Raw genomic sequence first — 25,272 nt, 5'->3', positions numbered from 1 at the left:
CCTTAAAATGCTTCAAGCAGTTCAAGAGTTACAGAGTGGACACGAAACAAAGCCATATGACCTTTGACCCCTAAGTGTGACCTTGACCTTGAAGCCAGTCATCCGAAACATGTGCTCTGCATGTCATCTGGATGTGGTGAACATGTGTCAAGTTTCTTTAAAATCCTTGAAGCAGTTCAAGAGTTACAGAGCGGACATGAAACAAAGCCAAATGACCTTTGACCCCTAAGTGTGACCTTGACCTTGAAGCAAGCCATCCGAAACATGCGCTCTGCACGTCGTCTTGATGTGGTGAACATTTGTACCAAGTTTGTTCAAAATCCTTCAAGGGGTTCAAGAGTTACAGAGCAGACACGAAACTGCTAACGGACGGACAGACAGACGGACGGACAGCAGGGGTATAACATAATACATCCCTTCGGGCGTATAAAAATGGGTCTGCTGTGTCAGACAAGAACATTTTTAAATTTTCCAATATAAACATAGTGAAAGTTACCCCGTCCTCTGGTGGCCATGTTTTTAAAATGAATCGGAACAATTTGCAAAAACCTTGGCACTTTGTGTTCAGAAATGCGAAAAACAATCAATCAGTTCTATTTCAAGACACTCCAGTACGAAAGAATTTACAGCTGTAAAACATCTGTAAATAAACTTTATTTTGCAGTAACAGCTGTAAAACACCTGTAATACCTAATTACCAGAAATACAGTTGAAATTTACAGGTGTAAAACATGCAGTTCTCAAAAATACAGCTGTTAAAATACAGCTGAAAGTTACAGCTGTCAAATGGTCATGTCTCAAAGTAAATTTTGGCAGGAAACACAAGTACTGTCAGCCATCTTTAATTAGTTTTGGCGGGATATAGCTGAAGCTCACAAAGCACTAAATCTTCTAAATTATTGAAATTGTAACCGTCATGGAGTAAGTGCAACTGCTTTATTATGTATTTAGTAATATAGTTGTAAAGGGACATGTACAAGTACATGCATCAACTATTTACACTTTATTTGAAGCTGATAAGTTTAAAAGAAATAATTAACAAGAGCTGTCATGGGACAGCAACGCTCGACTATTCAACAGCCTTGTCAACTGAATGAATATAAAAGTCGAAAAAGGGCATAATTTTGTACAAATGCAAAACAGGGTTACGGAACCTGCACAGTACTTATCAGCTCATGACAGTGGACAAGTTTCAATCCATTCCCATTAGTGGGTACTGAGATACCAACTTACATATAACAAAAGGGCCAAAATGGCCCTATATCGCTCACCTGTTATCACTGCACTTAAGGACAAGAAGGTCAAATAAAAACATCATCAAGGTCAATATTCTGACCAATTTTCATGAAGATCCATTGAAAAGTATGGCCTCTAAAGAGGTCACAAGGTTTTTCCATTTTTAGACCTACTGACCTAGTTTTTGACCGCACCTGACCCAGTTTCGAACTTGACCTAGATATCATAAAGGTGAACATTCTGACCAATTTTCATGAAGATCCATTGAAAGATATGGCTCTAGAGAGGTCAAAAGGTTTTTCTATTTTTAAACCTACTGACCTAGTTTTTGACCGCAGTTGACCCAGTTTCAAACTTGACCTAGATATCATCAAGGTGAACATTCTGACCAATTTTCATAAAGATCCATTTTAAGATATGGCCTCTAGGGAGGTCACAAGGTTTTTCTATTTTTAGACCTACTGACCTAGTTTTGGATTGCAGTTGACCCAGTTTCAAAACTGAACTAGATATCATCAAGCTGAAAATTCCGACCAATTTTCATGAAGATCCATCGAAAAATATGGCCTCTAGGGAGGTCACAAGGTTTTTCTATTTTTAGACCTACTGACCTAGTTTTGGATAGCACATGACCCAGTTTCAAATCTGACCTAGATATCATCAAGATGAATATTCAGACCAACTTTCATACAGATCCCATGAAAAATATGGCCTCTAGGGAGGTCACAAGGTTTTTCTATTATTTGACCTACTGACCTAGTTTTTTGACGGCATGTGACCCAGTTTCAAACCTGAACTAGATATCATCAAGGTGAAAATTCTGACCAATTTTCATGAAGTTCCATTGAAAAATATGGCCGCTAGAGAGGTCATAAGGTTTTTCTATTATTTGACCTAATGACCTAGTTTTTAAAGGCACATTACCCAGTTTTGAACCTGACCTAGATATCATCAAGATGAACATTCTCACCAATTTTCATGAAGATGTCATGAAAAATATGGCCTCTAGAGGTTTTTCTATTTTTAGACCTACTGACCTAGTTTTTTGACCGCACATGACCCAGTTTCAAACTTGACCTAGATATTATCAAGGTGAACACTGACCAATTTTCATGAAGATCCATTGAAAAATATGGCCTCTAGAGAGGTCACATGGTTTTTCTATTTTTAGACCTACTAACTTAGTTTTGGACCGCACGTGACCCAGTTTCGAATCTGACCTAGATATCATCAAGATGAATATTTTGACCAACTTTCATAAAGATCCCATGAAAAATGCAAAAGTTTACGGACGGACGCACGGACGGAAGTACGCCGTGTGATCACAAAAGGTCACCTTGTCACTTTGTGACAGGTGAGCTAAAAACACTGTAAGTTAAGCGTTCATAATCAATCCATTTAATTTCAAAATTATAATTGAAAGTTATCAATAAATTGCTTGTTTTAAACACTTTCCATTGATTAAAAAATTATTGATATTATTTGTTTTTTAAGAAAGTTTAAGCCGTTAGAAACATCACTGTTTACAAAAAACATGGATGCTGGGCGTCTGCCCACCCGACCTTTGTCTTATCAGTTCTAAAAATAGACAAGAGGGCCATGATGGCCCTGTATCGCTCACCTGAGTTTAGTTGCTTATTTTAACCAATTTTATCAGTATTGAAATCTTTATAATTCATGAAATATTGATGCAAGAGTTATGGCCCTTGTGCAATTTGATGTGGGTGATGATGAGGAATACTTATTTATAAGTTTGAAACAAATCTATCAATTAATAAAGAGAAAGTGCATCAAAAATTTAACTGAGGTGCAGACGCTACCGCCGCAGATGATCGGTGTAGTGGGATAGCTCTCCATATTTCAACTTCAACTACACAGTTTCAGTGGAGGTCTTTTGAAGAAAATTGTGGTCAGACGGCTGGATGGTGTGTAACTGCAATTAGTGAACCAGAGCACAGGTGAGGTAGTTTGTTTGTTTGTTTGTGTTTTAAGTCCCACTAAACAGTATTTCAGTCATATGGAGACTACCCAGTCTCTTTATCCTGGCACAGGCGAACCAGCAGTTACCTGGAAATAACGATCAACATTCTGACCAACTTTCATACAGATCCCATGAAAAATATGGCCTCTAGAGAGGGCAGAAGGTTTTTCTATTTTTAGACCAACTGACCTAGTTTTTGATCACATGTGATCAAGTTTCAAAGTTGACCTAGGTATCATCAAGATGAACATTCTGACCAATTTTCATGAAGATCCACTGAAAAGTAAAGCCTCTAGAGAGGTACAAGGTTTTTCTATTTTTAGACCTACTGACCTAGTTTTTGGCCGAACTTGACCCAGTTTCGGAATTAACCTAGATATCATCAAGGTGAACATTCTGACCAACTTTCATGAAGATCCATTGAAAAGTATGGCCTCTAGAGTGGTCACAAGGTTTTTCTATTTTAAAACCTACTGACCTAGTTATTGGCCGCACCTGACCCAGTTTCGAACTTGATCTAGAAATCATCAAGGTGAACATTCTGAATGATTTTCATGAAGATCCATTGAAAATAATGGCCTCTAGTGTGGTCACAAGGTTTTTCTATTTTTAGACCTACTGACCTAGTTTTGGTTTGCACGTAACCCAGTTTCCAAAGTAACCTAGGTATCATCACGGTTAACATTCTGACTGATTTTCATGAAGATCCATTACAAAATATGGCCTCTAGAGAGGTCACAAGGTTTTTCTATTTTAAGACCTACTGACCTAGTTTTAAATCACACGTAACCCAGTTTCGAACCTGATTTAGACATCATCAAGGTGAACATTCTGACCAATTTTCATGAAGATCCACTGAAAAGTAAAGCCTCTAGAGAGGTCACAAGGTTTTTCTATTTTTTGACTTACTGACCTAATTTTTGATCGCAGGTGACCAAGTTTCAATCTTGACCTAGATATCATCAATGTGAACATTTTCACATATTTTCATGAAGATCCATTGAAAAATATGGCCTCTAGAGAGGTCACAAGGTTTTTCTATTTTTAGACCTTCTGACCTAGTTTTTGGCCGAACGTAACCCAGTTTCGAAACTAACCTAGATATCATCAAGGTGAACATTCTGACCAACTTTCATGAAGATCCATTGAAAATTATGGCCTCTAGAGTGGTCACAAGCTTTTTCTATTTTTAGACCTACTGACCTAGTTATTGGCCGCACATGACCCAGTTTCAAACTTGACCTAGAAATCATCAAGGTGAACATTCTGACCAATTTTCATGAAGATCCATTGAAAACAAGTGAATGAAGTATTGCCATGCAATACAAAGTCCCCTACTGGAAGGCACCTAATTTTCTCTACTGCAGTATAACATAATGAACTGATATCTGTCAATGTAGTATAAACAATATTGTACTACATATACAATATGTTATAACAACACACTTGGATTAAAATGTGCATATATAAAAACCCACAGTTGTTTTCATATTGAATTTTTTTGGCTGATTATAAAAATGTTATCATGTAAGTTATTTATAGTAACAACAAAGGGAAATTAATCTTTAAAAAAAAAAAAAAAAATCTATATAATATAAGTCCACAATAAACTCTTTACCAGGTAGAGATAGGTCAAAATACACCTAAAAATTGGATGTAACATGCATGCTGTACCACAGAAAAGTGGTCTCGATTTTTCTCTACCACCAGTAATAAAAAAGTTACAATAAAATCTATTTATAGTAAAAACAAAGGGACGTAATTCTAAAAACAAGGGTGCCTCATGGTGGTGAACATTTGTTCCAAGTTACATCAAAATCCCTCCATGCATGAAGAAGAAATGTTCGGTACAAAGTCATTCTTGAATTTGACCTTTGACCTCTAAATTTGACCTTGACCTTAGATCTAGGGACCTGGTTCTTGCGCATGACATGTTGTCTCATCCAGGGGAATATTTGTGCCAACTGATATCTAAATCCTGCTTTGCATGACAAAATTATAGACCGGACAGGAAAAAAATCCTCTTGACCTTTAATCTCAAAGTGTGACCTTGACCTTTAAGCTAGGGTACCGGGTGTTGCACATGACACGGTCTCATCATAGGAAACATTTGTGCCAAGTAATCTTAAAATCCCTTCATGGATGGCACAGTTATGGACGGGACAGGAAAAAAACTCTGTTGACCTTTGACCCCAATTGTGACCTTGACCTTTGAGCTAGGGGTCCGGGATTTGCGCATGACACTTCGTCTCATCATGGGGAACACTTGTGCTAAGTGATATTAAAATCCCTTAATGAATGTCAGAGTTATGGACCGGACACGAAACAGACCCTGTTCATGCTATGTTAACATTTGACTGCTTAGTGTGACCTTGACCTTTGAGCTAGGGGTCTGAAAGTTGTGCATGACACATTGTTTTATTATGAGGTACATTTCTGCGAAGTAATATTAAAATCCCTTCATAGATGGGAGAGTTATGGACCGGACAGGAAAAAAGCCTTGTTGACCTTTGACCTCCAATTGTGACCTTGACCTTTAAGCTAGGGGTCCAGGTTTTGCGCATGACACATCGTCTCCTCATGGGGAACATCTGTGCCAAGTAATATTAAAATCTCTTCATGGATGGGAGAGTTATGGACCGGACAGGAAAAAAGCCCTGTTGACCTTTGACCTTCAATTGTGACCTTGACCTTTGAGCTAGGGGTCCGGGATTTGCGCATGACACGTCATCTCATCATGGGGAACATTTGTGCCAAGTAATACTAAAATCCCTTCAAGGATGGGAGAGTTGTGGACCGGACAGGAAAAAAGCCCTGTTGACCTTTGACCTCCAATTGTGACCTTGACCTTTGAGCTAGGGGTCCGGGTTTTGTGCATGACACGTCGTCTCATCATGGGGAACATTTGTGCCAAGTAATATTAAAATCCCTTCATGGATGACAGAGTTATGGACTGGACACGAAATTGCGGACGGACGAACGGACGAAAGTGCATTCCTATGGTCCCTGAAACTGGTTTTCAACCAGTAGGGGACTAATTATGGCCTCTAGCGTGGTCACAAGGTTTTTCTATTTTTAGACCTACTGACCTACTTTTTGGCTGCACGTGACCCAGTTTCGAACTTGACCTAGAATTTACCAAGATGAACATTCTGACCCATTTTCATAAAGATCCCATGAAAACTGTGACCTCTAGGAAAAGTTTACGCACGGACGCACGCAAGCACGCAGGACTACGGACGCTGCGCGATCACAAAAGCTCACCTTGTCACTTCGTGACAGGTGAGCTAAAAACTTAACCAAAAACAGCTTAGTTGAAAAAGGGGCATAATTTTGTAAAAATGCAAAGTAGAGTTAAGAGACCTGCACAAGGCATTTCAGATCATGTCAGTGAACAAGTGTATTAAGTTTCAATCCATTCCCATTTGTAGGTACTGAGATACCAGCTTACATACAAAACCTTAACCAAAAATTTCTAAGTCGAAAAAGGGGCAAAATTTTGTGAAAAAGCAAAATAGAGTTATGGAACCTGTGCAATGTAAGTCAGTTTATCACAGTGAATAAGTGTATTAAATTTCAATGCATTCCCACCATTGGTTACTGAGATACCAGCTTACATACAAAAACTTAACTAAATCGAGACGCGGACGCTGACGCACGGGCGAGTCCAATAGCTCAACTGTTCTTTGAATAGTCAAGCTAAAAATTGTCAAAAGAAAGTTTTATAAACAAGATCTGATGCATTGTTTCTATTTTGTATCCTACTCTTTCATTTGAAAATGCTATATTGTAAACATATTTCATATTGTCTGTTTTACTTTATACAATATCATTTATTTTGCCATTTATTGTAGAAATTGCTACCCTTTCTAGAGAATTACAATTCATTTTACAGGGTTCGATCTTAACGCAGTCCCGCGATCCCAAGGACACCTATTTTAGCGGAGGGCCTCCTGAACTTGGAAGCTGGCTGTCCCGTCAGGACAGTAAGTTTTCAGTTCAATATAGCTAAAAAACTTATCAAAAATACCAAAATGACAGAAAAACCTTGCTTTGAAACGATTTTCGAAGTAGACATCTGTTCTAACCACAGTCCGGATGTTTATTCTCGAATACATACATGTACGTAGACTGGTTCCGCATCCTATAAAATATATAGTGTGAAATCACAGAAGAGACAGCGGGTACCAGTCTAACATGTACGGTACGGTCCGGGTACAGGGTTTTACCATGTAGCCTCGCTTTCGGTTGTCCTGTATTTTCGCGATTATTTGTTAACCCAAAAAGTCATGTGGAAATTTATCGATGGCGTTACGGAACCAGCCATTAAAAAGCCAGTAATTTTATCGATTGTTCACTGAAAATGGGAGGGATTCCTGAAATCAGGGAGGGACAGCTGAATTTGTAAGGAGGAATCCGGCCAGGATTGTTAGAAAAAAAGTAAGCATCTAACCCTGTTCTAAAACTTTTTGTACCTCTGCTTTTATCCCTTAAAATAATGTCATCTTTTTCAACACTAGTAATATTACTACAGCTGTAACTTTGAGGCATTTTACAGCTGTAACTTTTTCCTTTTTACAGAGCTCTGTAAGTTTTTTACAGCTGTACTATCTCATTTGCCTAATTCAGTTTTACAGTCATTTTACAGCTGTAAATTGAAATCTACAGCTGTGAAATCAATGTTGTTATATGAAATCTACAGGTGTAAATTTGAAATAACTGACTGTAACTTTGAACAAAAATACAGGTCTTTTACAGCTGTAAAATTTCATACAGGTTACATGTCTCTCATTTGTTGAAATATAAATTGTGCATTATTTCCTACTTGTTTAAATGATATTAATCAGTTGTATTCACTTTGACTTCAAGTTGATACATTACAATTTCTTTTTATTAGTTCACCTGTCACGTAACGACAAGTTGAGCTTTTGTGATTATTAGAGGCTATTCATCCATTCATTGGTTCCAGAAAAGTGCCAAAATTTCCTATTTTGGCTTTTGCAGCCATATAGACTTCATTTATGGTCTGGTTTGATGCAAACTTGCAGCATACCTTTAACAACAATAGATCTTGGATTCCAATTTAATCCATCAGATCCAATCGTAGGTTCCAGAGTTATGGCCCCTCATTGACCCCTGAAAGAGCCAAAATGTGTTAATTTTTACCTTGTGAACACGAAGGAAGTGACATTTTACATTTGATTTTAACCACACTACACACAACCACATGACTTCACAATAAAATCTCAGTTCCTTTCAAAAACCGGCTAGGTTCCATCATGGGTTCTAGAGTTACTGCCCCTGAAAGAGCACAATTTTCTGTTTTGGCCCTATCTGAGTCACATAGAAGTTTTATTTATGCTTTGCCTTGATACAAACCTGCACAGAATGTTTGTCTTGATGATCTCTAAGCCGAGTTCGAAACTGGGTCATATTGGGTCAAAACTAGGTCACCAGGTCAAATCAAGGGAAAGCTTGTTAACACTCTTGAGGCCACATTATTGACCCTATCTTCATGAAACTCGATCAGAATGTTTATCATGATGATTCCTATGCCAACTACAAAACTAAGTCATATCAGGTAAAAAACTAGGTCACCTGGTCAAATCAAAGGAAAAGCTTGTTAACACTCTTAAGACCACATTAATGATCCTATCTTCATGAAACTTGGTCAGAATGTTTATCTTGATGATTCCTAGGCCAAGTTCGAAACTGGGTTATGTGGAGTCAAAAACTAGGTCACCCACTCAAATCAAAGGAAAAGCTTGTTAAAACTCTAGTTTCTATCAAAAGTCCTGTCTTTTAGTGTTAAAGTCCTGTCTCCAGGACTTTTATGCAGCCTTGCTAAAAGAATCTCAGGATATCCCAAGATAATCCTGGGATTTCCTGAGAACAGGAATATATTTCTGCACTACTGATAAGCCAAATTGTGTACCTTGTTGCAGAACCTTCTTCAATGTTCTTTTGTTTCCAACATAAGCAGAATGATGCAATGCTGTACCAAGTCTATCACTAGAATCTACCTGACCAACTGAGATAAGCTGTTCCATGGACCTGGAATAGGATATTTCACAAAATTTATTAACTTTAAGTGTTACTCGTGCATGTATTCTACACAGGCACGGGTCCAGTGTATATATTTTTTTTAATATCAAAAATCCCTTTTTTTCACACAAATATACTTTTGTATGTTAGTCAAATGAAAAAAAAATCGATGACCAAAAATCTGGTCACAGTATCATATACAGTCAAACCTGTGAACAAAGACCACTCTTCGAAACAAGCAAAAGTGGTCTTTGTTCACAAGTGGTCTTTATTCGGGGGGAAGGGTCACTTCTCAGTTAGCCATTATCATACTGATAAAAAGTATTTTTACAGCTTCTTGCTTTCTTTATGTTCTATGTATTAATTCGGCCGGTGCAAACTTGCAAACATCAATCACGCAGTAATTATTATGTTTGCTATAATGCAAAAGTCGTAAAATTTATGCGGATTTCAAATATTTCCATGCCGGAACGGTCCAGCTTGGTCATTATTGGGGGCAAATATGGCTCTTGGGAATGAATTAGGCTGGTCGCGGTCGCCAGGTGGTCACTATTCACAGCCTTTTTATGAGCATTTTTCTACGGGGGGACCAGAGACCGGTCGTTGTCGACAGGTGGTCGCTAGCACAAGTTTGACTGTACATGTACATTGAAAAGGTGAACTATGCGAGCGTAACGCTATGGGAAGTTACTCGGCATACTTGTAGAACATGCCAAAATCAGAGTTTATAAATACACTTGCAGCCTCTTAGTCTACCTGCATGATCGCACCTTTGAAACATTTAAAGCCTTCCATAAATACTAAACTGATCGACCCCATAAATTGCTTTGAAATACACAGTACAAGACTATACGGGCGAAATATTTCAGTTATCCCCGGCTATTTCAGCTGCCAAACAAAGTGATAAAAAGGAACACATCCACTATCCGGAATGAAATCGCCTGGGAAAACTGAAATATTTCGCTCATAGAGACTTAAAAATTGTACTGTGTATTTCAAAGCAATTTATGGGGTCAGTTTAGTATTTATGGAAGGCTTTAAATGTTTCGAAGGTGCAATCATGCAGTACATATTAATCGCAGACACTTAGTTTTTGTGATGCGTTCGTTAAACATTAACTGCTAACAGTGATCATTGCATATTAATTGCAGATACTTCAACAATTCTCCATGTTCTATTCATATTACCCACAGATACATAGATACTTATAAATTTTCAGTGCTCGTAGCATATTCGTTGCAGACACTTTGAAAATTTCTGAGGCTTATAGTTACAAGAGTTGTATAGTGGTGTCCAGTAATATCGCGGGTTCTTTCGTATAGCGGTAATTTCCCTTTGCCGTAAATTCTTCGCCGAGCAGCACCGCAGTGACTTACATTTGTAAACCGGAACCACAAGATTTTGTTAAACAAACATTTTTTGCAAAATTCCATCGTAAATGGTAAGTATTACTTAGTTTTATCGCAACCATTCAATATCTTAAAATTATGCATCTGCTCATCATGCACCCTTCCCACCCAAAAACGCTTTTATTTAAATTAAACTAAATCCACAACCTGGACAGCTTCAGAAAGTTCGTCTGATGCATTGTTTTTAAGAATGAAATTATTGCGGTCACATGATGATGCAAGTAGGCGTGTCCCGCAGCTATCAAAATCAAATACCGCGATATTTGAGAACTATGGGATTGTTAAAGTAGGTCAAGTATGGCTGACATTTTATCGTGTTTTTACACATTCTCCGCTGCCTGAGAAAGAAAGATGATTTGCAAGTTATAGCAGACAGTTGGTTTAAAGTTTTAATGCAGAAAAGAATCTAAAGATCAGACTTTATTGATATGTTATTTATGTTCCGACCGTTAGTACCGCAATACGAGGGAACTCCATCCTACATGTATACTTAGAAAATTTAATAGATCATTGCATATTCGCTGAGACACTATGATTATTTCAAGAGTTAAAACTTATGTTGAAAATATTAAGCTACAAATTTTTTTTAAGCTGTTCACCACATATTCGTCAGAAGTTCACCAGAGAAATAGAGTTTTAGGTGCTGTGCACTCCATATTCGCCAAAAGCTATTCATTACATATTCGTCAGAACTATTCATTGCAGAACTCATTTGGATGCGACATTTTATTTAAGGTCTATCCGAAACTTAAAATCTGACGTTTTTTCTTGTTGCCCAACGCTGTATTGATAAATGCCATTTAAATTCATTCGTTTAAAGTTGTTTTGGATTAAAAAAGGAAAAGTTACTCAGTAATAGTTCAATGAAGATATACCTGACAGGTGTCTGACCAACTGCATTAGAAAATAAACAACAGACAGTATGTTTATGTTTCTTTGACATTTGCAGACGACATCTTTCATCGATCTCTCTTAGGCGCTTGTTAAGATATTTGCCGTCACTACTGGACCTGTATGCGGTACCATGCATATGCGCACTATGTTAGGTCCAGTACAAAGTGCTTATGGACATGCAAGGAATGTGTTTAAATGTGGATGGAGTGAGTATAAGGATTTGTAAGTGTGTTACAGCAATAATTGTAGGAGCCTAAGGCACTTGGTCATTAAACTCAATCCACCCACGTTTGAACCAAAGAGCTATAAAAAATATATTTTATACTTCTTTGTTTGAACGCAATCCACCTTTGAGACGCGGACATATTGGTCCAATTTGTCATTTTTGGGGTTATTATAATCTTGTTAATATGCACACAGAGTGTTAGGACATATATTGTTAGCCAACAAGAACCATAACTCTTTCTGTCTTATCTCTTTTTAATTATCTGAATCAAAGGTTCAATGTGGGCTATTAGTATAAGTGAAAAACTGATTCGTTAATACTCCTGAGATCAAAATTTTGGCCCATTGTTAGTGAAACTTAGTCAAAATGTTTTGTCTACATAAAATCTCCTGGTTTTTATGAAATGTAGGTCATGTTTGAAATTACGTCATTTAGGACCTAAAATTAGGTCATTAAACCAAATTTTAGAGAAAAGAAAACCCTGTTAACACTATAGAGGCCAGACTGTCTACCTTTTCCTTTTAAAACTTGGCCAAAACAGAACCTAGAGCAAGTCCGGCACTGGATCATCTGCTGTCAAAAACTTGGCAGAATATATCTAGAGAAAAAAAAACTGTTATCACTCTAGATAGACATAATATTTTCTATATGGGAAGTATGAAACATCATCAGTATGTTTGTACTTATGAGATCTAGATCAAGTTCGAAATTAAGTCAGCAAGTATAAAAAAATAGGTCACAAGTATAAATTACAAAAAAAAAACTTTTAACACTCCAGAGAGCATATTTTCTACTTGGACAGTATGAAACCTTGCCAAAATGTCTTTACTGATGAATTAGAAAACAAACTCGAAACTGGAACATCTTGGTGAAAAACTAGGCTACTATGCCAAATCATAGAAAAATCCCCGATTGAATCACTACAGAGGCCATAATTTCAACTGAAATCTGGGCAGGATAATTGTCTTTATGAATGCTAAGACAATTTTAGACTGGGTCATCTGGGGTCATAAACAAGGGCCACTTGAGGTCGTTAACTAGGTCAATAGGCCGAATAATAGTAAATTTTCTACCTGATTTCACACTGTTTGTGTTTCAAAAATCGAGGTCAGCTTCCTAACAAGATCACTTGGGATCAAAAACTAGGTAACTGGGTTAAACTGTGTTTACACTACAAAGGCTATAGTTTCTACCTGGATAGTATGAATTACTGTTCAGATTGTTTGCAACTAGGTCACCAGGTAGAAATATAAAAACAACGAATACACACTTAGAGACCACAGTTTCGTTCTGTTTCCTTGAAACTTTGAGTATTTTTCTTTACGAAATATATGCCAAATTGGATACTCATTCATCTTAGATAAAAATTATGTCACATTGACAAGGTCAGAAATTATTTGTTTGGTTAGAAGAACATAGGTCAAATGTGAAACTGTTAACTGGGCTCAGAGAATAGGCCATAAGGTTTAAATCATATACAAAAATTTAATATCACACTTAAGGCAATATTTTCTACGAGATTTATATGAAATCTTATCAGCTTTTAATAATCTTATCAGCTTTTAATAATTAGTAGCAAAGGGGTCCGGCACATGAGTGGATTAAGTTTAACGGCTTATATTTGAGTCCTAGAGCGATAATTATGTAAAAAAATCAGTTATTCAAATGAATCAACTTTTAAAATTACCTCAACATATTTTCATATATTTATCTGTTTTTCGACAATTCGACATCATACCGAATTCATTTGAATAACTGAATGCAATGTTTGAATGGGAAAATAGCTGATAATATTTTTTTCCTGGCCATATAAAGAAAGTAGTTGAAAACATAGCTTCTGCGGGGTAAAAACCCTTGTCTATGGAGTAGTTATATTAGTATGATTTTTTACATAATTATCGCTCTAGGACTCAAATATAAGCCATTAAACTTAATCCACTCATGTGCCGGACCCCTTTGCCTAAAACCTAGGTCATAAGGTCACGTGATAGAAACAAATTAACATTTTCGAATCACATTTTGGATTAGAGCTGTTTTTGTTCATCTAGTTTCATAATAGAACTAAATATTAACTTCCATTGTACTGTTTGTTGCGACATTTATTCTGGGTTTGTCAAAGTTAGATGAGTGACTCAAGGACATCATGGCCTCTTGTTTATACTTTGTTTAATAATTTCCTCCAGAAAATAAGTCGAGAACTATATATTAAAGAAAATGTTATCACACTTGACTTAATGATGCTTGGTACTGATCGAGTAGCCTTGGAAGTTGCCGATACTTATTGCATTTAATTGTTAATGGTTTCTGATAAGCTAATATTTTCATAAGAAATGATTTTGTAAATTAAAGGACTAACCCTAACTTTTGAGAATATTAAAGGAATTTGAATAGTTCAAGAAAGAACTTTCCTTTTAAGGTTATAGGAATACGAAATAAATACAATAATAGAATACCATACATTATGCAGTTGCCTTTAGCTTCTGGGCTTATAAAAAAGAAGAGGGCCATGAAGTCCAAATGTTAGACCCTAGATCCACTTTCGAAGTTCATTTACTTTTGTACAATTAATTGTCACCAGATTGCATGTTGATCAAGCAGATACTTAGCTATTGGATGTATTAACATTTTTTCTAAGATTTGTCTTCATGGCATGTTTGAACATGAAGGCGAACATTTTGACAATGTTTCAGGTAGATCAGCTAGATGTGACTTTTGGGGTATTCATAAAAACTATCTAATGACTGTGCTCGTGTATTTGAAGTCCTTCCTATATATAAAAGCTTCAGCAAAATTTCCTGTGTTAAAAATGGTGTATAAATGTTGAAAAATGTAAGTTAGAGACATTGAATCTGACTCCCAAGGAAGGCCAAGTTTCAAAGCATTCAGTGCTATTGTTCCTGAGAAACCTGCCTACAGGTAAAACCCTCCAATAATTTCAAAATGAAACGGGGCATAAGCTAGAATTATATATACTAAACTATAGCAATAAAATTTACCTGTTATTATAACTTAAATCTGTCTTAATTTTTTCAGTCCAAAATCCCAGTTAATTTGAGAATAAGTGTATGTAACTTGCCCTTTGAGGTCATCTCGGGATGCCGCAGAAATACTTCACGTAATGCCTTAAAGCAGTTTACGGAGCAGTTTTTCAGAAACTTGCTGAAATGCAAAAACTAAACTAAATTTCTATGATAAAGGGTGGCACAGTTTTTACAAAATAGAGGGTAGAGTTCAGTATCATGTCCTGTGAGGTAATCACATAATGCCGAAGACACGTGTACAATTTGAAAGCATTGTACCCAGTAGCGTTAAAGAAACCTGCTTACATGTAAAACTTGTGACACGTACGAGAACTCTGCAAAGGGTGACAACAAGAGCTGTACTATTAAAAAATCTGTAATAGTCGATTATGAAGGATTTTCTATGATCTTACCTAAAGATGTAGATTTTTATCTCTAGTATATGTATGATACACAAAATCATAAATTGTAACAACTGTGTTTATGAACAAATGTGCTGGAATGCTCAGATATGACCAAGACATGAAATCAGGACAGTGCCCTTGCAAATGCGTCACTAACACACACTTTATCATTGGTATCAGTTACATGTGCTATGAAAACAATGCAGCCAAGAACTCACATTCTGAATAGACAGGGTTAAGTATACACCTGAAAGTGATCAATGTAGAATAAAAAGATATTTTCCATCTAAAAACTCAGAGGCAACAATCATTAAAAGTATTATATAATAAATTCAATTCCGGTCCACTCCGGGTTTAGTGCCACACTGTGTTCCTTTGTTTGTTCGTTTTGTCCTCTTGTGTAGGCTTTGTGTGTGTGCACGTGTATGTGTGTGTGTTCCTTTGTTTGTTCGTTTTGTCCTCGTGTGTTGGCTTTGTGTGTGTGCACGTGTATGTGTGTGTGTGTTTGTGGTGTGCACGTCTGCGTGCTGTAGGTTTCGTTTTGGGGAGGCTGCGATTTTGGTACGTGGCATTCCCTGTTTGATATTTGTCTTTGTTTTTAGTGTATGCCTCTTACTAAAACCCACTCCATCCCATGTTTTAGTATATGCTTATATGACATGCAACACAAAAGTAATTCATGTCATTTTAAAATTCCATATCTTTATCTGAGGCCTGTTTGAACTAACTTCAGACTGTTCCTGCAGTTCAGTCAAGCAAAAGCAATCTTTTTCACATGGCAGCCCCAAGTATCAGTCAAGCACCAATTGCCCTAATTTAAACAAAACTTGGAGAGGACCTTATTACAATGCTACAGACTAGGTTTGATGAAGCTCCATAAAGTGGTTCATGATATTTCGTTTACAGGTTTTTTCTATGCTTACCTCTCGTGGCCCTATTTAGCTCACTCATTTGAGAAAGGACCTTACAATGATGCAACAGACAAAGACTGATGAAGATCTATTATGCAGTTCATGAGAAGGTATTTCTATTTATAATAACTAGGTAAATAGGGCCAAGTGCTCCCATCTGAACAAATTTAAGAGATGCTACAAGAAGATCCATCCTGCAGTCCATGAGAAGCAGTTGATTAAAGATATTTCTATTTTTAGCTTTAGCAGCCCCTATAAAGGGTCAAGAGCACACATTTGAACACAGTTGAGATACTTTACAATGATGCTACAGACCAAGTTTGATGAAGATCCATCAAACAGTTCATGAGAAGTTGTTTAAACGTTTTTCTATCTTTACCTTTAGTGGGACTTAAAAAGGGTCCACACTAAAAAGGGTCCAAGTGCCACCATTTGAATAAACTTGAGAGGGAACCTTGCAAGGATCCTACAGATGAAGACTAACGTGATTCTGACCAGCAGTTGCACGAGAGATATTTAAGTAAAACTGCTGACAATGGGCCCAGGAAGGATCCACTCTATACTTATTCTTGGATCAACTGAACTAATAAAGACAAACATTCTGACTTGGTTTCATAAAGTCAGATATTCTGACCATTAGATATCTTGGAAAAAAAAATGACTCTATAATAGGTTAACATCAAAACTGATGATACCACATGATGGAACAGTATATATAGAAAACTCAAACAACTTTGTAATGCCAATATTTTTATTCTGTAAAAATCCTCAAGTCACAAAAAACTAAACATTTCAGAGATTCTTATCAACACTCAGTACAAAACAACCTTAACAGTGTTATAAAATGTCCGATAATACTTACATGTATGAAGAAAAATGTGAGAACCATTTGAAATATTACTGTCAAGCAAAAGTGAAAATATTATAAATGGCTATTTCAACAATCCAACAACTTTGCAGTCATAGTGTATAAAATGGCAATGGTTGCCTAGCTTATCTTATCAACATTTTCGTAAAATTATAAATTAAAAGTTATACATATAGAGACCTTAATAGGTAAAAGTCACCCAACTTACCAACATTTTTAATAAAAATAAACAGTAAAGAAAATTATACACAGAGACCCTCATATGTAACAGTACAAAGTGACCTTAATCCTCATGGTTTTGAGTACTGATAAAATTAATCATTAAAAATTTTGGCAAATGACAATTACTGTAGAGAACAGACCAAAGACATATTCTGAATAAAAATGCTGACAGGAACAAGTTCTCCAAAAAAGCATTAATAATTTTTCTGTTTTTTTTTTTTCCATTTCTAAAGGCCGCAATATTTTAATTATTAAGCTTTCCTCTCTCTCTCTATATATATATATCAATCTGTGCATAAGTGTAAATTTTACAAATGGGGAAAAAACAAGCATAAAAGTCTAACAAGAAGAACACGGACACAGTATTCAGTATTACTGCAATCGCCAATGGGATAGGGCTGTTCATGTTGTATTATTTTTTTGCAAAATATTGCATTGTACCATAAAAATACAGATACATCAAATTCTTTTGATTTTTACTATTGCTGTAATTATGTTCATAATACAGAATTGAATCTTTCAAAACAGTACCAACTGACATATAACTGCAAAATTCTGTCTTTGCTGTACACACACAAGTGGAAAAAAATCATTCTAATTTCATTTCTTGGTAATGTCTGAAAATAAAGTCTTATTACACAATTTCAATAGAAAAACCATAAACTTGACCTAAACAGAAGCCCTATTTCCCTGATTTTTTTTTTCATTAATTTTGCATATCTATACAAGTTAGGATTATGAAATTTGCATAGAACTCTGTTAAGTCTCGTTTGAAGAAATAAGTACAGTACAAAGACCTTGTATTCAATTTCAAATGTGGATGCATAGTTACTCCATGTATAGTGATTTCCACCAAATACTCTATGTATGATGCAGTGTGCATTTTACAAAATAATCTCTCAACATATGAGAAAAAAAAAATAATGCAGCTAATCAAATGGCAACTAATAAGAAATATATTCATCTAAAGTGCACCAGTTATATCTACTATCCCTATATAACCTTCAGTAAATTAATAAATACATGGAAAAGGCAAATTAAATTTGCTCCGATACAGACTTTGAAAAAATTTCACTCATTAGCAGGAATATAAGGGTGTTGGTTAATTATAGCACAGTATAAATGTTTGTGGAAGGACTAATTTTCTTGGATTTCACCATTGTGTCAATCCACAAAATGGAAGTCCCAATAAACAAGTAACTAGATGTGTGTCCATAGGACACAGGTGCCCCCCACTCCTGCCACTGTAACATGGTTTAATGATTCAGGTTAAACAATTTTTAAGATACAACATTCCTGTAAAGTTTTGTGACTCTATGTCAAATACTTATGGAGCTACATGCTTAAAATGACAATTTTTTCCTAGGTCAGGGGCCATAACTCCTACAATACTGAATGAATCCAGACACGAAACCCCAGGTGCACAACTGCACATGCTGACCAACATTCCTGTAAACTTTGCGTGCTGATTCTTCCCCCTATCTCAACTTAACATTTGGAGCTTTCAGGCTGACACAACATTCTTTAAAGTGATCCAATATTTTAAACTAAGTCAGGAGCCATAACTCCTACACACTGAAGAATCCGACGCAAAACCCAGGTGCAACAACTGCACATGCTGACCAGCATTCCTGTAAACTTGGGTGACTCTAGGTCAAATACTTTTGGAGCTACGTGCGACACAACATTAAAATGACCAATTTTTTACTAAGTCAGGGGCCATAACTCCTACACGAATGAATGAATCCGACCGAAACCCCAGGTGCAAACACACATGCTGACTAACATTCCTGTAAATTTGTGCACTCCTTTTAGTGCACACATAAAATGACCAATTTTTTACTAAGTCAGGGGCCATAACTCCATCATGACTGAATGAATCCGGACGCAAAACCCCAGGTGCACAACTACACATTCTGACCAACATTCCTGTAAAGTTTTGTGACTCTACGTCTAATGCTTTTGGAGCTAGGCGCGACACAACATTCTCGGAAGGACAGACGGACAGACCGACAAGAGCAAATCTATATGCTCCCACCACTCATGGGGCGGGGGCACAAAAATTCTATTAATTTTATGTTCAAAAGTTGAAACTGACAAATTTATATCTCTGCAAATCACCTGTTCTGGCCAAAACGAAAAAATTTTGTGCCCACAATATCGAACGATTTCACAGTATCTTCTGCAGTATTATCTATATCTCTTAGAGAAAACTATATTGCACATGTATTGCTGTAGATGGCACCAAGAAATTTTATAAAGTAAGCTCTGGCTAATAGGCGACAACAAAAACATCCATTTTCAAGATTACATCTTAGCAATAAAATACAAGCCCTCATACTGGCTGAATATGTGATGTTACAGTACCTGACTGAAACTTCAATTAAAATTTGCTCCTATAGTGAATGTAATAATAATGTCAAGAAATATTTCCTGATTCCCAATGCTGATTAACACACCTCTTGCACTGACTTCAGTTAAGCACATATATTACAGAATCATTACATTAAAATTTTGTAGACAACAGTTTGCAACCATTGCTAAGTATTGGCAAAATATTAAAACAAATAATTACCTAAAACAAATTATACATTTATATATAAAAGCATTGAAACAAAACCTTAAATGCATGACCAACTAAGTCTCGTCTAGATTTTACAAGATGTTTTCACAAACTGGACATGTCAGAGAGCTTAATTTTCACAATTTATCATGATATATACTGAAGTGTGTTTGTTTATTTTGTGTTTCAAATAGGTTAAGTCCTCTCCCATGTTCCTGAATCCCTTACTAGTAGTTAACAACCTCCCCCACATGGATCAGAGATGGGGAACACAGGTCTTCTGTCTGCTAAACACATACCTTCCTCAGGTCTTTAACCTACAATCTCCCCAATAGGAAATTTTGTGCTCTTTCTTTACAATCCAGATAACAAATTATATCAATGTATCCATTAGAGTGAATGCTTTTACATATAATGTAGTACAAAGTACATGACATGATTGTCTGTAGAGGATTTCTAAAACATGGCTTCAATAATTCATAATTTATCAGTTATGTAGGACTACCTCCAAATGTTTTGTGAAACATAAACAAGCTGCTGTTTATGCAGTGCCATGAGAAAACCAACATAGTGGCTTTGTGACCAGCATGGATCCAGACCAGCCTGCGCATCTGCGCAGTCTGGTCAGGATCCATGCTGTTGGCTAACAGTTTCTCTAATAGCAATAGGCTTTGAAAGCGAACAGCATGGATCCTGACCAGACTGCACGGATGCGCAGGCTGGTCTGGATCTATGCTGGTCGCAAAGCCACTATGTTGGTTTTCTTATGGCACGGCTCAATTATAATTACAGCAAAAAAAACTTGTATAGATTACACAATTTTAGTTACTCATATGTTCTCAAATATACAGAAATGATAAGCAGACACTTTGGCATTGTATCAAATAAAAAAGCATGTTGAATATGAAAACAAAAAGCAACAAACTGGCCAATAAACAAAATATACAAACATTGCAAATATGTTGGAAAATTTAACTTTTGGACGGTAAAATAGTTTTTGATACAAAAAACATTTCCTTTGTGGATATGTTATAACTTCTTTTTCTAACAGAATGCTATAAGGAAACTGAACGTTCGAATTATTCTAAGTATTTACTTTATCTTAAAATTCAATTACAGTAAAACACAAAATGCTAGAAATGGCACAGGAACAATAAAAATTCTCAGGTTCTCTGCAGTTTACAGCAATCCAAACATAGAAAATATAAGGAAATTGCCGAGGACCATAAGAATTGCTCAAGTCATCCCCTTTGCTGGAGCCAGCCTTGGTGCTCGAGCCTTCAACACTTGAGCAAATGGTGATTCACAGTAATCCAGATCTGCAAACGGCATCATTACCAGCAGAACCCGACATCTTAACATATCCATCCTCACTTTGCTAACTTCTTCTAGATGTTGCCGAAAGCATAAAAAGAGGGTTGAGCAAGATACTGCCGAAACTCCTCCTTTATTTAATAGGAGTAAAGGCAGTATTGCACTCAACTCTCGATTAACAGTTACTTTGTCAACGGATATAATCAACACTGAATATAAAGACAAGTCGTCCGGATACATACGTGCAAAGTTGTATCTGACTGCAACATAATCTCAATGCAAGCACATTTATTAAGACAAAAAAGTGAACAATTTATCTATAATAACAAAACATTTAATATAGCTAAAACTATCATATCTACATATAAGTAAACAAATAAAATACAGATCAGATTAAAGCTCAGCTGTACTGGCAGACAAAGCATACCCTGGAAGCAATTATTAAACAGGACACCTATCAAATGATGAAATGAACAAATGCATCCGCTTTTCATATTTATGACATATATTTACATGCGTTTCTTATAAAAACAGCATGTTCTAAACATACTAAAGTAGCAATAAAGTACCACATAACTACTTATTTGACAGCTCTGATGAGGAAACACCTTTTTAAAAAGTGCAGATCATTTTCTTTTCTGTTGAATAAAATTTTTAATAATTTAAATAGTCTAGAGCAAGATTCCTGTACTGCATACACATTTTTATCTTCCCAGTGTTCACTCTACACAGGTTGCATTACGATCAAAAAGGATGATAAAATAATGGATTTGGCTCCTTAAACAACAATCAACATGCATACAGATAAAAATCAAAAAGTTTTAATATTTTGTTTATAAACTGATATAATATCAACTTGATATCTACTATTGAATTCCTTCTATTCTATATTAAATTACAAACTAGAATGATGATTTTGAGATTTTTCTTCACATTCTTCTTTCCTAAAACATACTTATGAAACCACTTTAAAAATTCTGTCTACTGTATCAACTAATTACTGAAAGTATTTTCTCAATTTTTTTTTTTACATCAGTCTGGAACAAAGCAGTTTTGGTATGCCATCAAAAATCAAAGATAAGATTTATTATTTATCAGATGAAGAAGACTTAGTAAAATATTTCCCCTATAATAGACTAAAAACTAATCAAACAAAAACTAAGCTGTTATAACAGAAAAACTATGCAAACATCACAATGGGCTTTTTATAAAATTCATTCTATACATAAAGTAAAAGTGCTACAGAGCTGTCTCACTGACATAAAGTAAAAGTGCTACAGAGCTGTCTCACTGACATAAATTTTGTGAACATGTACCTAAATTTTAATATTCTAATCTAAACAGACAAAGACAAAACAACAAATGTCACACACATGACCTTGACCTTGCTACTGACCAATGTGGTTCATCAGCAGGCTCATAAACAAGAGCTGTCTGATGAAAGCGCGATCTACTATTCAAAGAATTGATTGAAGAATGGGATCAGAATATTTCCACGGATATTCAGACAAAAGAAATAAATAGATTAGACAAACAATATTCCTGTATTACTTTGATTTTGATAAGTCTTGCACTAAATGGCAATATATGAGCCAATTTCAAAGTCCAACAAGAGTGCCAGAATGTCACAATATACGCCCGTCACAGCAAATTTCTTTACATTAGTACCTGTATTTGCAAATGGAATTTTAATTTTCTAGTTGTTTACAATGTTTTTTCTTTTTAGAAATTATTGTAATTCCTTTATTTTTCTAAGTCCACAAAAAAAAAATCATTACCAGGTCAAGATACCTTAAAATACACCCAAAATTTGAAAGTAAACATCAATGTTGTACCACAGAAAAGTGGTCTTGGTTTTTCCCACGGTCAATTATAAAAAAAAATACAATGTAAGTTATTTATTTAACAACTAAGGAAGTTAATCTTTAAAGAGAGAGAAGAAAAAAAAAAAAAAAAAAAAAAAAAAAAAAAAAAAAAAAAAAAAAAAAAAAAACCTCAAAAAAATTCTAAGTCCACACAAAAATCCTACAATGTAGAGATAGCTAAAAATACACCTCAGAACTGGATGTAACAATGCATGTTGTACTACAGAAAAGTGGTCTCGATTTTTCTCTACGACTTGTAATGAAAAAGTTAGAATATAAGCTATTTATAGTAACAGCAAAGGGAAGTAATTCAAAGAAGGGACCAGTGCATGACACTCCGTCTTAAGATGGTGTACATTGGCCAAGTAACATCAAAATCCTCCATGCATGAAGTAGAAATGCACCGGACAAGTCATTCTTGTATTGACCTTTGGCCTGTAGTGTGACCTAGAACTTAGACTAGGACCTGGTTCCTGCGCACGACACTCGTCCATAATGGTGAACAACTGTGCCAAGTTGTATCAAAATCCCTCAATGCATGAAAAGAAATCTCCGGGAAACAAAGTTTTCATTCATTGTATCTTTGACCTCTAAGTGTGACTTGACCTTACCCCTAGGGACCTGGTTCTTGCGCATGACACTCCGTCTCATGATGGTGAACAATTGTGCCAAGCTACATCAAAGTCCTTCATGCATGAAGAAGATATGCTCCGGACAAAGTTTTCATTATTGTATCCTTTGACCTCTAAGTGTGACCTTGACCTTAGACTAGGGACCTGGTTCTTGCGCATGACTCTCCCTCTCATTATGTGAAACAACTGTGCAAGCTACATCAAAATCCTTCCATGCATGAAGAAGATATGCTCCGGACAAGTCATTTTGAATTTTTCATTCTGTATCCTTTGCCTCTAAGTGTGACCTTGACCATAACTAGGGACTGGTTTTTGTGCATGACACTCCGTCTCATAGATGATGAACAATTGTCAAACTTTCCCAAAACCTTCCATGCATGAAAAAGAATATGCCTCGGACAAAGTCATTCTTGAATTTGACCTTTGACCTCTAAGTGTGACCTTGACCTTAGACCTAGGGCCCTGGTTCTTGCGCATGACACTCCGTCTCATGATGGTGAACAACTGTGCCAAGTTTCAACAAAATCCTCTATGCATGTAGAAGATATGCTCCGACAAGGTCTGTGGAACGCCGCCACCCCCCGTTTTGACAAAACATGGACTGTACGAAAACAGAACCAATTTCAAAGTCCAAAAGGCGCTAATTCAGCAAAATAGATGACAGAGTTATGTTCTCTTTCCTACAGATAGAGACTATTATACTAAAAGTGATAAAAGTTTCAAAGCCATATTTGCAAACACTTTACAAAATTGAACTGTACGAAAAACTTAACCAGATTTCTAAGTCAAAAGGGGCCATAATTCAGCAAAATCCTGATGAGTTATGTACTCTTGCCTATAACTGGAAATGGTGATGGTAAACAGGTGTTGAAAGTTTCAAAGCTTTATCTCAAAAGTCTTTGTCAAAATATGAACTGGTACGAAATATTAACCCAGATTTCTAAAGTCAAAAAGGGCCATAATTCAGCCAAAATCCCTAATGGAGTAATGTACTCTTGCCTATAACTGGCCATGATGATGGTAAACAAGTGTTGAAAGTTTCAAAGCTTTATCTTAAAAGACTTTGTTTAAATATGGTCTGGTACGAAAACTTAACCATGATTTCTAAGTCAAAAGGGGCCATAATTCTGCCAAAATCCTTGATGGAGTTATGTACTCTTGCCTATAACTGGCCATGATGATGGTAAACAAGTGTTGAAAGTTTCAAAGCTTTACCTCAAAAGACTGTCAAAATGTGGACTAGTACGAAAAACTTAACCAAGGTGCGACGCCGACGCTGACACCGTGGTGAGTAGGATAGCTCTACTTATTCTTCGAATAGTCGAGCTAAAAAGGTTATTTAATGGACTTTCTATATTCAGCTCCAACATCCACTAAAGCATGTCAAGCAGAATCATACATGTTTGGAATTATTAAGATCAAGTGGACATAAATTTCAAAACTATAAGATACATTAAATATACCCACACGCAAATGAAGAAATCTCAAAGACTTTGTAAAGAAAATTTCTTCAGTTTTCTCTGGACTCTGCCCTATATGTTTCTCAGACCTACCACAAAGATTATACAAACTGTATGATTTAGAACATATTTTTATAAAAAAATTTTTTCAAAGACTTAGTTTTTGAACAAAGTTTTTTTCATCGTAAACTGAGAATGGCTTAACTTTGAAGGTTAAGTTTC

General features: G+C 36.0%; 1 protein-coding gene across 4 annotated transcripts in view; it reads right to left on the bottom strand.

Moving 5' to 3' along the window:
* Positions 1–11,651, bottom strand: part of LOC128550221 (uncharacterized) — a 109,644-nt gene extending 97,993 nt beyond the window's left edge. For all 4 annotated transcript variants that reach the window (XM_053528778.1, XM_053528787.1, XM_053528785.1 and 1 more), the window contains exons 1-2: positions 11,547–11,651; positions 9,153–9,271 (exon numbers count right to left, since the gene is read on the bottom strand). In XM_053528778.1, coding sequence (XP_053384753.1) covers positions 9,153–9,271; positions 11,547–11,614 — 187 coding nt within the window. In that variant the 5' untranslated portion in view covers positions 11,615–11,651. The remainder of the gene's footprint in view (positions 1–9,152; positions 9,272–11,546) is intronic.
* Positions 11,652–25,272: the final 13,621 nt, after the last annotated feature.

The sequence above is a fragment of the Mercenaria mercenaria genome, chromosome 2 (genome assembly GCF_021730395.1).
Source record: "Mercenaria mercenaria strain notata chromosome 2, MADL_Memer_1, whole genome shotgun sequence".
Taxonomy (NCBI): domain Eukaryota; kingdom Metazoa; phylum Mollusca; class Bivalvia; order Venerida; family Veneridae; genus Mercenaria; species Mercenaria mercenaria.
The sequence above is the reverse complement of the archived record's forward strand: the minus strand, read 5'-3'. Positions and strand labels throughout refer to the sequence as shown.